General features: G+C 53.4%; 1 protein-coding gene across 5 annotated transcripts in view; it reads left to right on the top strand.

The window, feature by feature from the left end:
- Positions 1 to 12,296, top strand: part of Shank1 (SH3 and multiple ankyrin repeat domains 1) — a 53,222-nt gene that overhangs the window by 19,428 nt on the left and 21,498 nt on the right. For 4 of the 5 annotated variants that reach the window (XM_041649228.1, XM_041649214.1, XM_041649207.1 and 1 more), the window contains exons 12-15: positions 187 to 380; positions 5,922 to 6,035; positions 6,181 to 6,256; positions 6,676 to 6,702. In XM_041649228.1, coding sequence (XP_041505162.1) covers positions 187 to 380; positions 5,922 to 6,035; positions 6,181 to 6,256; positions 6,676 to 6,702 — 411 coding nt within the window. The remainder of the gene's footprint in view (positions 1 to 186; positions 381 to 5,921; positions 6,036 to 6,180; positions 6,257 to 6,675; positions 6,703 to 12,296) is intronic. The other variant, XM_041649220.1, reaches the window with a different exon arrangement.

The raw sequence follows: 12,296 nt of genomic DNA, 5'->3' as shown, positions 1-12,296 counted from the left end.
AGGAAGCTGAATCAGGCTGCCTGTGCAGACGGTGAGAGGGGTGGAACTAGGAGTCTGAAGACAGGAGATGGGGTTCAGCTGGTCTCCCAAGGATACCAGAACTTGGAAAAGCAGTACCTGTCCCTGCCCTGACTGTCCCCAGAAATGCCCTCTACTCTCCCTGCCTCTCACCACTTCTGTTTGTAGCTCCAGCGGGACACCCCGAGAAGGGCCGGCTGGGGGAACTGGGGGCTCTGGGGGCCCTGGGGGCTCCCTGGGCAGCAGAGGCAGACGTAGGAAGCTCTATTCAGCGGTACCCGGACGCTCCTTCATGGCGGTGAAGTCATACCAGGCTCAAGGAGAAGGGGAGATCTCTCTGAGTAAAGGCGAAAAGATCAAAGGTGACAGGGCGTGGCTGGGTGGGTACAGGGTGAAGGGACTCTCTCGCTGGGGACCTGAGAGAGCCCTGAGAGGAAGAGACTAACTGAACTTTGGAAGAACATTGATTGACATGTGGTGGGCCTCATGGGAACTTCTTGGGTTTTTTTCTTCTTTTTGTGTGTATGTATGTTTATGGTGTGTGCAAGAGTGTTTGAATGTGTGTTGGCACATGTACGAACTGGTGTTTGTGCACATGTGTATGTTGAGGCCCGAGGCTGACATTGGGTGCCTTCCTCAATCCCCTCTCCACATTGTTTTCTTGGGACAGAGTCTCTCACTAAACTCAGACAGGCTGGCTACCCAGCAAGCTCCAAGAACCCACTATCTCTGCTTCCTGTTCTGGGGCTTACAGACACTCACAACTGTTCCTGGCATTTTATTTGGGTGCTGGGGAATCCAAACTCAGGTCCTTGTGCTTACACAGCAGGCAGTTTACCAATGGGACCATTTTCTAGGCTCCTGGAACTTTTCTTCTTGAGGCAGGGTTTCATGTTTCCCAAGATCACCTCAAACTCACTTAGCAGCTCAGGTGCACCTTGAGCTTCTGGTTATCCTGCCTCCACCTTCTGAGTGCTGGGACTACAAGTAACCGTGCCTGGCTGTCTCTCAGAAGGGCAGTGACTGTGGCCCACAGGATGCGGCCTTCACAGCATGGGCAGTGTGCCTTTCTGGATAAATGGGCACCTGGACGTAGGGAACCGTGTTGATGGGAATATGATTGATATCAAACAGAGGATAATTTTCTGCCGTATTCTTATCTACCCAGGAGCCTCAGTGCAGCAGCTGAGTAGCAGGCTGTCTGAGCTCAAATCCTGGCCCACCACCTCTTAGAGGAAAGAGTTCTAGAAACCAACCTCTCTGAGCCCTGGTCTCACTGTCTTTAAAACAAGACTCTAGGGAGAATCATGAAAGTTACTAAGTCTCTTAGGCCAGTCTTTGGATGCTGTAAATGCCACATAAAAGGCATCTTTCTTTCTCATGACCACTTAGAGAAAGACCAGTGATGGCTGGACGAGCATCCTTTCAGGGGACATAGATATGAAGAAGATTTCGAAGCTTGTTCAGATGTTTGCACCCAAAGAGTTAGATCTTAGGCAAGGTTAGGGAGGTCTGTGTGTGTGTGTGTGTGTGTGTGTGTGTGTGTGATATGTATCTATTATCCATCATGTATGTGTATAACATGTAACTTTTAATCTAGCCTGCAATCTATTAGCTGTATCTGTATCGTGTATCTTGTGTCTATTTATCTATCATCTGTGTATCTATCAATCCATTTATCTAGCAATCTATGTATCTATCAATCTTGAGGTAGGGTATCACGCTGTAGCCCAGTGTAGCCTCGAAATCATTCTGTAGCCAAGACTTGCCTTAACTGTCAGCAGTCTTCTTGCCTCCACCCCCAAGTGCTGGGGTGATATACATGAACCAGCATGTTTTGTTTTCTAACACTCTGTACCATTTATGTAGAATATCCTTCCATGGTCTCTTTGTGTCCTCAGCTATTAGGGTGTCTCAAGTTTCAGGGATATGTGGATGTCTTGTTCATTATTTTTTTTTAATATTTATTTATTTATTATGTATACAATGTTCTCTCTGTGTGTATGTCTGCAGGCCAGAAGAGGGCACCAGACCTCATTACAGATGGTTGTGAGCCACCATGTGGTTGCTGGGAATTGAACTCAGGACCTTTGGAAGAGCAGGCAATGCTCTTAACCACTGAGCCATCTCTCCAGCCCTGTCTTGTTCATTATTCAGTTCACTGTTTCCGTCCATCCCCCGTTTTAAGAAGTATTTACTTGTTTATATGTGTGTGTGTAGGAATATACATGGTGCCTATGCCTGTGTGAGTATGGAGCCATTGTCTGCCTATTTCTTTGAGGCAGAGACTAGGTTGAAAGCCAGCAAGCCCCAGCGATCCCTCTATCTCTACCCACCTTAGAACTGGGACTGTAGGCATGCGTGGGACACCCAGTTTGTTACATGGGTTCTAGGTCCTGAACTCTGGTCCTAACGATTGCACACAAGTGCTTTTAACCACTGAGCCATCTCTCCAGCCCTACTTCCATTTGAGAGTTTGTGTAGAGGTTCTGGCAGGGCGTGCAAATACTCACATACCCTTGAGTGAAGACAGGTTCTCCTCTACGGGAAAAGGTCGTTCTCTTAGACTGAGCGAGTGCACATTTCAGGAGGGATGCACGTGAGTGGTGAGGGAGGAAGGGGACACCTGGCCTGCCATCCCAGCCAGCCAGATCATCCAAATCAACCCTGGAAGCCAATCCTTCACATCCACCTCCACTATTTTATTTTAAATCTTGATTTATTTTTAGTTTATATGTATGTATGATTTGTCTGCATAAATGTATGTCCCATGTGCATGCCCAGTGCTATGGAAGTGAAAAGAGGACATCAGATCCCCAAGAACTGGAATCACCATTGGTTGTGAGTCACTGTGTGGATGCTGAGACTAGAACCCAGGTCCTTTGCAAGAGCAGTCAGTGCTCTTAACCTCTGAGCCAACTCTCCAACCCCCACATCCCTGTATGTACTATGTAGCCCTTGCCAACCTGGTACTCACTGTTGTAGACCAGGTTGTCCTTAGACTTTACAGTAATCCTCCTGTATCTGCCTCTGGAGTGCCAGGGATAAAGGCATATGCTCCCATGCCCGGCCTCTTCTGTCTCCATGATCAGTATTCCACTTGGAAGTTCCTCCACGGGCTGCTGGTGTGGAAGCTTCCCTAGGGCAAGAACTCCATGGTTGTGTCCAGCTGATGTCTCGGCACCTGACACTTGATCAGCACTCGTTTGTCTTGTAAGCAAATGATTGCTCTCAAGCCCAAGCAGCCAGGCATGGCAGAACCAACCGAGAGCCCAGCTCCCTGAATGCCCTGTTGTCTGCTTGCATCTATGACCTAGGCTTCCTCTCATGTTATTGCCTCTTATCCCTGGGAGAGCTTCATGGCGATACCTAGTGTCATCTGAGCTCTGGTGGAGGCTTTTCAAGTGTGGTCCTCAGCATCTTTGAGTGTGTGTGCGTGCATGTGTGTGTGTGTGTGTGTGTGCGTGCATGCGTGTGCGTGTGGTACGTAGTTATGCGTACAGTTGAGTGCTTATGTGGAAACCAGAAGTCAACCTTGGGTGGTGTTCCTCAAGACCAATCCTCCTTGCTTTTTTGAGACAGGGACTCTCACTACCCTGGCACTTACCAAGTAGGCTAGGCTCACTGGCCAGCAATCCCCAGGGATCTGCTTATCTCTACCATCCCACAGTGAGATTATGGTGTGCGCTACTATGTCCAGCTTTCTCTGTGGGCTCTGGAGGATTGAACTTGGGTTCTCACGCTTGTGAGGCAGGCAGTTCATCTACTAAACCATATTCCAGATCCTCAGTCGTGTTCAGTAGTTGGAATTGAAGTGAGGAGGCAAGCATTCCATCGTTAAGTTTAGCACCCCAGCACCTCCTTAGGGGATTCTAGGCAGGGGCTCTATCACTGAGCAACGCCTCAGTCCTCCACTGCGGGATTCTAGGCAGCGCCCTACTGCTAAGCCACTCCTAGCCCTTCTTTCACTTTTCATTCTGAGACAGGGTCTCACTAAGTCGCAGAGGTTGGCTTTGAACTCACTGTGCAATCTAGGCACACCCTGAGTTTGCCACCTTCCTGCCTCAGCCTTGCAAGCAGCTAGGATAACAGCTGTGCTAACCTGCCCCAGCTTGCCTTCAGATTTTTTTTAACCTAGAAAGAGTTGAGGACTGACTGAGAAGGAAAAACAGGTGAAGGACCAAGTACAGACAGAGTTGGGGGAAAATACTGAGATACAGAAAGGACAGTGTGTCTGTTGCTACTGGCAACAGTATTGAGATCCTTGGATGGGAATTCAGGCACACACTAGCCACTCAAAGCTTTATTCTTGCAACCACACAGGCTTGTGTTCCAATTCTGCCGCGACAGTAACCAGCCTTGTGACCTTGGGCAGATGGCAAGTGGCATTAGCTCTCTGAGCTTCTTTGTCACTAAAATAGGAATAGAAAAAGTGTCCCCTCTCGAGTTCTAGCCTGGAGCAAGAGCCCAGTCTCCTTGCCATCTCTCTTTGCTTCAACACCAGGCAGGGAACAGGATGAGAGCAGGCTGGTCTGCCAAAGGACTGAGAGTTACCAATGCCTACCACTGTGGGTGGGAAGGGAGGGATGGCAAGAGACGTCTTCAGAGCAGCTCTCTGAGCTACAGGACTTTGGAGGGTTAAGGGTACACCCAGGTAGGCTGTGGGTGGTAACCAGAAGGTACAAGAACCAAGGGTGGACCTAGTCAGGGAGGACTGTGCCACAGAATCCAGCCTGTTCCCCAAGCCTACCTGATATGCTCCTCTGGTGTACAAAGCTCACATGCAAGAATGTCCCATCTTGGTTCTCCACTGTGCTCACCCCCATTTCTTGGACCCTCTGTCTTTGGTTTTGAGGCAAGGTCTCTTGTTTAAGGCTGGCTTTGAACTCTCTAGGCTCTAAGAACCCCTCTGGGTTTATAGATGTTCTGTCCCAGCTCTGTTCTGTTGGGGTTTTGGGTGTGATATGGTAGGTGCGCACTGTGTCCAGGTGCACATGTGCAGAGGCCAGAGGAGGACTCGGGTGTTCTGCTGAGTCGCTCTCTGCTTTATCCCTAAAGGTGGGGTCTCTCACTGCTCTTGGAGCTAGGCTAGTAGAATGCAGGCCCCAGTGGCCCTCTTGCTTCCTAACAGCAGTGTTAAAGGTCTGTGTGTGGTTTCAACATGGATCCAAACTCTGGTCCTTCAGGTTGAATAGTAAGCATCTTACCCACTGAGTCATCTCACTACCCCCTACCCCTAAGTTTTTGTTTTGATTTTTGATAAGGTCTTGTGATATAGCCCAGGCAAGCCTTGAATTCACACAAATCCTGCACAAGCTATTTTTTTAAAATATTTTTATTTTACTCTATGTCTATGATCATTTTGCCCGCATGTATGTCTATACAACACTTGTGTGCTCCTGGAACTGGAGTTACAGACAGTTATGAGCTGCCTTGTGGGTGCTGGGAATTGAACCTGGGTCCTCTGGAAAAACAGTAGTCAGTGCTCTCAACCTCTGAGCCATCTCTCCCTCCCCATGCCTCAAATATATCTTAAGGACATCTTTGGGTGTTAGAATAACAGGACAGGGTGCACCAGCTATGTTGGGAGCAAAAAGGAAGCCTAGAAACATCAAGGAGGTGTCCAGTTGCTAGAGGATTTAGCATGCACAAAGCCCTGGGTTCGATCCCCAGCACCACATAAACTGGATTTGCTGGTACACACCTCTCATCCTAGCACTGAGGAGGCCAAGGTAAGAGAATCGCTATACAGTGAGTTCGAGGCTGTCCTGAATACATGAGAACTTGTCTCAAAAATATAGTGGGGTGGGGGGGGAGATGGAAAGAAGAGAGGAGAAAGAAAAAGAAGAAGGAAAGAAAGCTCAAGACATTTCCCTGTCCCCTGTCCCCACTGTCCTATCCAGTGCTCAGCATCGGGGAAGGAGGCTTCTGGGAAGGCCAGGTCAAAGGTCGAGTTGGCTGGTTCCCCTCTGACTGCCTAGAAGAGGTGGCAAATCGCTCCCAGGAAGGAAGACAAGGTAACCAGGAATGGTCTCCCTCACACCCTACAACCTTTCTGCCCTTCCTGCCCCTCCTGCCCCAGCTGATGGGGTGCAGGAGTCTGAGGGTAGGCTTGAGTTTGCTGTTTACAAAGTCAGGAACCATGGTATTTTGTCCCTGCAGAAAGCCGAAGTGACAAGGCAAAGAGACTCTTCAGGCATTACACAGTGGGCTCCTACGACAGCTTCGATGCCCCAAGGTAAATGTCCTCACACCCTTAGGTGCCCACCGCTCCTAGCTCCCTTTACATTCCCCACTTTAAGGCCTCTTTCTCATCTTGGTCAACTTGAAAGTTCAGAAAAGGCAGAATTCTGTTAATGAACAACCCAATCCCAAATCTGCCCCTGGCAGCCACTGGGACCATCTAGTTTGGGGATACCCAAAACATGGGTTGGGGTATCTTGGGGCCCTGGGTTCTTGTGTGGGGGCTAGTTAGCAGTCCTGGTCTCCTTCCTGTTTCCCTATCTGTGTGTAGTCCCATACTGTAGACATATGTACATCCTATGTGTTATACAGTGTGTGTGGGGTGGAACCAGCAGGACCCCATGGGTGGGGACAGAGAGAGGGGCACACTGACACCTGTCCCCTCCTTGGCTGCTGGCTGACTTGCTTCTGAAGTCTGATCGATGGGATTGACTCAGGGAGGTGAGAGGGGCGGGGTAGGGTGGGGATTGAACCAGGATGGGGTGCTTGTATTTGGGGGATGAGAATGTGTATGTGTGCATGACCCGAGCTGAGTCCCCGCGTGTGGACGCTGTCTGTCTCTGCCAGTGTGCATGACACTTCCGCGTGCATGTGCAGGCAGAAGGCCCTGAGTTGGATATCACTGTGAATATACCCTAACCACGGCCATGCACTGCAGTTCTCAATGCACATGGGTGCATTGGTGTCAGTGTTGACGGCGTGGCTGGCTTTGCACATGTACGCCTCTCTGTCCATGTACCTGCTCACACGTGAACAGGGGACAGATCTCTCTAGACACCCTGTGTTGCTGGCCCCGCTGTGTGTGTGTCTTCTCTATGACTGGTTCTTGGGTTCAGAACCTGGAATGCTGTGGGAGGGAAGGGCAGAGGAGGGGTGATTCCCTGGACACCGGGCTCTGCTCTGGGGAAGGGATGCCATAATGTACCGTCTGAAAGGTGACACTCTCCTCTGCCACCCCATCCCACCCCAACCCAGGGAAGGCTCTCCCTGTTATCATTATCCCTCCATTAAATGTGTCCAAACCTGTGTCTGTGTTCTGGCCAGTGGGGGAAGGTCTGGGTTGCGGGAGGAGAAAGGAATGATTCCACGGGTGGGGGACAAGGTGGGGCTGGGTGCCAGCCACTCTGCGCCCCAGGGTCTGAGGCGAATCATCTTGTGCCTGTTCACCTGGTACGTCTCTGGCTCTGGGCACTGGGTGAGTATGGAGGTTCCCTCTACCCCAAGTCGGCCTCTGAGGGGCGGTTCTCCTGGGTCTGGGTCTTGGGGTGATGTCACTTGTTCTAAAGACTGATGCGGAGGGGTCTTTTTCAACCCCAGTCTCCATCCTCCCTTTCTTACTAATATCCTGTCTTGAAGCCTTACCATTCCTGTCCCTTCTCCACGTCTCCTGGGGCTGAGATCCAAGTGCCCCTTCAGTACCGCCTTCCCTCTGCTCTTCCTGACCCAGTCTGCGGTGACCTGGCTCCTGTGCTCACACTCTGCATCTTATTGTTGGTCCCCAGCATCCCAGCCAGAGCTGGGCCGTGCTTGCTTGTGTACCTACCCCGTGGGGTGTGCCACCCTCTCTCCTCCTGCCTGGGGGAGGGGCTGTGAGGTGGGGAGTCCATGGTTCTGGTGAGTGGTGGTGTGTGTGTGTCCCTCACTACTCTCTGTTTCGGTGTTCTGGGTCCCAGTTGAGCGTTTTAGGTCCCTCACCCCACCCCACCCCCTCACCCTGCCTTCTCTTACTATGTTGGGCATGACTTGTGTGTATGTCTGCGCTGAGGATGAGCTGTTTACCCTCTCTTGGGGAGGGGTCGGCCTCTTTCAACCTTGGGTGTCCCTTGCCCCGAAAGTGTGGGGCTGTCTGCCTGCTTGTCCCTGCACGCTGTGGCTAGGCGTCTTAAATGATGTGTGGCGCTGCGTCCTTCTCCCTGCGCTCCCGCTCTCTGGCTCGCTCTGTCTGCACCTGCGCGAGAGGACTCTGTAAAGGGGGAGGTATAGTGCGCGCGGGGGGGGGGGCAAACCGGAAGTGACTCCCTCCCCCTCCCCGAGTCTTACCCCTCCCCCTCCTCCCGCCAAAGGAGCCCCCGCGTTACCCTCCCCCGCCCGCCCCCCCACTCCGCCCGGCTGCCCGGCGCAGGACGCCAAGGGGTTAACGCGGGGCCGCGGCCGCCTCCGGAGCTGTCCGCGGTTCTGGAGCCTCAGCCATGCACTGTCCCCCACGCGCCCCCCGCAGCATGTGAGCCCCCCGGGGCTGCCCGCCCTCCCGAAGGGGGGTGCGCGCCCCCTCCTCCGGCCCCTCCCCCCTCCCGGCACGGGTCAGCATGAGGCGGGGCCTGGGGGCCCGGACACGGGGGTTCAGCCGAGCGGGGACGGGGACGCGGCGACGGCGGCCGCGGTGGTGGCGGGGGCGGCCCGGATCGGGACCTGGGCCGGGGCCGGGGCCGCGGTGGCGATGGCTTTGTCTGCAGTCGGGGGTGGCCCCGGCGGGGGCGCCCTGCCCCAGCCGCCCCCTGCGCTCTCCTCCAGCTGGCCGGCGCTGGGGCCCCGGCGGCGCAGCGTCTGGTACATTTACAGGTAACGACGCGCAACCCGCTCGTCCCTGGCACGACCCTCCGTGCGTTCAGGGCCCCCAGACCTGTCCACTTTCCTCTTCGCAGCCTCCCTTCTTTAGGCCTGAGCCCTCCCAGACCCTCTCTCAGCAGCTCAGCACCCGCCTCTCTTCCTCCTCCCTCCTTCCTGTGCCTCAGACGCTGCTCCAGGGCCTCCTGTGCTCTCCAAGACTTTTTGCCCACCCTCCAATGAAAAGAGCCCACTACAGCTAGACTCTGCAACCCACTCTTGCCCTTTCTGGCACCCTAACTCTAAGGAGCCCTTTCCCAGGATTCCCCCCGCCCAGATACCCCAGGCCCCCTAGCCCTCCAATCTTCCGCATCCCCGCCCCTCTTCCTAGAGTCAGCAAGTCCCCCCATTCATACCCCTGTCTCCCATTCACAGTCGGTCCCCCCCCACACACACCTCCATCACACAGGCATCCCGCCCCCAGCCTTCCCTCCCCTCCTCTTTTCCGCTGCGTGTCACTGTGCGGCTGTGCGTGTGTCAATGATGTGTGTGCCTATGACCGCCTGCGTGTGTGTGAGGGACAGATAGAAATGGAGAGGCTGTGGGCTCCAAGCCCACCCCCCACCTATGTCCATCTGTGTGTCCCTGCGTGGGGGGTGTCTGTCTCTGTGTGATTAGAACCATAGCGAGGCTGTCTGGGGACTGTGTGCGTATGTGCGCCTATGTGTCTGTATGCGTGCGCGCACACGTGTGTGTGTGTGTGTGTGTGTGTGTGTGTGTGAGAGAGAGAGAGAGAGAGAGAGAGAGAGAGAGAGAGAGAGAGAGAGAGAGAGCGCATCTGTCCCAGAGACTGCGGCTGTGTTTCCCAACACCCAACCTCCTCTGCCTTGGCCTGCCCCCTCCTCCCCCGCACACTCTCGTCAGTTTGCTCTTGTGTTTCTGTCCCCACGTACCCTGCTCCGTGCCCCCAGGAGTCTGTGCATGGGGAGGGACGACCCTGGAGCCCGAGGTTCTACCCTCTGCGGGGATGGGGGCACGTGGGCTGAACCTCGTCAAGCTTCTGCATGGGGCTCAGGCACCTGCCTGTGTGCTGCTCTCAGCATGGGGACAGGGGCCGACTTGCTTGCATGCGGGGGCCCTGTGCAGGCCGTGGAGAGGCCTGCCGAGATGGGAACGCAGGGAGGGAACTGAGGACCTGAGGGAACACTGTGGATGGCAGCCGGCTCCAGGCTGTTGCATCCTGAGTGGGCAAGAAGGACCTGGGGTGGGGGTGGGGAGCAGTCGCGCCGCAGTCTCCATGAGGGAACCAGACCTTCTCTGGGACACGGAGGGATGGCCTGGGGAAGGACATGGTGCCAGCTCCTGATGGGCAGGTAGTCCACACCACATACGGTGGTGCTGTATGTGCACTGGAGGGGGGTGCGGGGAGGGGGGAAGTGCGGGTTTGCTGGACAGAGGGGAAATAAGATGTGTGGGTACTGGAAAGGGTTTGGATACTGGAGTTTGGGGGTGCTGAGTGCCAAGAAAGGTGCCGAGATGAAAATGGAAGACAGGCGGTAGGAAGAGGATTTGGGGGCGGGGACCGGGCACCAGAGCCTGGAGTTTGCAGCAAATGTGAGCAAAAGCGGCTGCTGGGAAAACCAACCTAGTCCGCGCTGTGGATACCCAAAGGAGAAAGAGCTTTCCATGGATGGCGGGGCAGGCAGTGTGAAAGGGGTGTGGAGGCTGTAGGGGGACACCATGAGCTTATCTATATAGGAGGCAGGAGAATGTGGGGGCCCGAGGCCCAAGAATTTTGGAGAGGAGGCAGACAAGGGTGAGGAGATTGTAGAAATACAAAGAGGACCCTTGGAAGAAGGGATGAGCAGAGTGACTGGGAGCAGGGGTGATTTCCCGGTATATCCTAAGGACACCATCAGACCGGCTGTCTGATGAGGTAGTTTGGGGAAACATGGGGATATAGGATGGTGCAGATGGGGGGGGGACGTAGAAGAGGGAGGAGGCAGAAAAGCAGGTACCACATCAGGCACAGGGCACACAAAGGTACAGAGACACTCTGCAGCATGCTGGGGTCCATGTGCCGGCGAGGAACAGATGGGAGTGCTGTGGGAATGGAGAGAATTGGGTGTTACTGGGACTTGTGGCTTTCAGGAAACCTAACTGGTGGTCTTGACCATTCTAGCTGGTGTGATCTTGAGCAGGCCCTTCTTCTGTGCCTCAGTTTACATAGTTTAAAGATGGGAACACTCGCAATCAACCCCACTCAGGAATGTTGTAGTGACTTAAATATTAATGACCTAAAAAGTGGTTGGCCATGCATGGTTCATAATGTATCACTTGTGTTACTGGCTGAAGTTAGGATAAACCCCAGAGACTGGAGGAGCAGTCTGGGGCTGTTTTAGTTAGGGTTTCTATTGCTGAAACAAACACCATGACTGAAAAGCAAGTTGAGGAGGTTTATACTTCCACAACACTGTTCATCATAAGGAAGTCCAGACGAGAAGTCAACCAGGGAAGGGTCTTGGAGACAGGAGCTAATGCAGAGGCCATGGAGACTCGGTGCTTACTGGCTCTCTTCCCATGGCTTGCTCAGTCTGCTTTCTTATAGAACCCAGGACTTCCAACTCAGATGCGGCACCACCCATAATAGGCTGGGCCCTCCCCCATCAGACACTGATTAAAAGAATGCCCTACAGCAGATCCTATGGAGGCATTTCTCAGTTAGGGTTCGCTCCTCTCAGATAGCTCTAGTTGATGTGCCAAGTTGCCCTAAGGCCAGCCAGCATAAAGGTCACCTGATCAACTTTGGAAATGTGTGTCTGAGGTGTTTGGGTGGTGTGACATGAAAGAAATTCTAACTGCCGTCACCGAATATTCTCTTAGGTATTGGAGATTTTTTTATCAGCTAGGTATAGTGGTGCACACCTTAAATTCCTAGCGCTTGGGAGGCAGAGGCAGGCAGATCCCTGTGAGTTTGAGGTCAGCCTGGTCTTCAGAGTGAGCTCCAGGACAGCCAGGGCTACACAGTGAGACCCTGAATGGAGAACAAGCACACAATGTTACTGTGTGTCTCTGGAGAGTTTCCTAACCTTTCTGTGACTTACTTCCTTGCCTATAAAATGGAACTTAGTAGTATTTAAGTCTTCTCCGTGGACTGGCTGTGAGGAGATACCCAGTGGGTCTGTTGTGAAGGGTTTTCAATGCTGCCTGGCCTGTAGTGAGCCGTGGCCTTGGCATGTGAACAAGAGGCTCTGGTCTGAGGACAGGATACGGGAGGAGGTTTATGTGTCAAGCTGGGGCTGTAAGAGATTGCAGAGTTGGATGTGGTGGCTAACATACATTACTCCAACACTAGGGAGGCAGAAACAGGATCGGTGTGAGCTGTAGACTAGACTGGGCTGCAGAGAGAGAGAGAGAGAGAGAGAGAGAGAGAGAGAGAGAGAGTTCAGAGCATGGGGAAAGGTGAGGGTAGCAAGCAAGCATGAATGACT

Source organism: Microtus oregoni, unplaced genomic scaffold (assembly GCF_018167655.1).
Source record: "Microtus oregoni isolate MIOR12 unplaced genomic scaffold, Mior012 000000F_ref0000247, whole genome shotgun sequence".
Lineage (NCBI taxonomy): Eukaryota > Metazoa > Chordata > Mammalia > Rodentia > Cricetidae > Microtus > Microtus oregoni.
The sequence above is the reverse complement of the archived record's forward strand: the minus strand, read 5'-3'. Positions and strand labels throughout refer to the sequence as shown.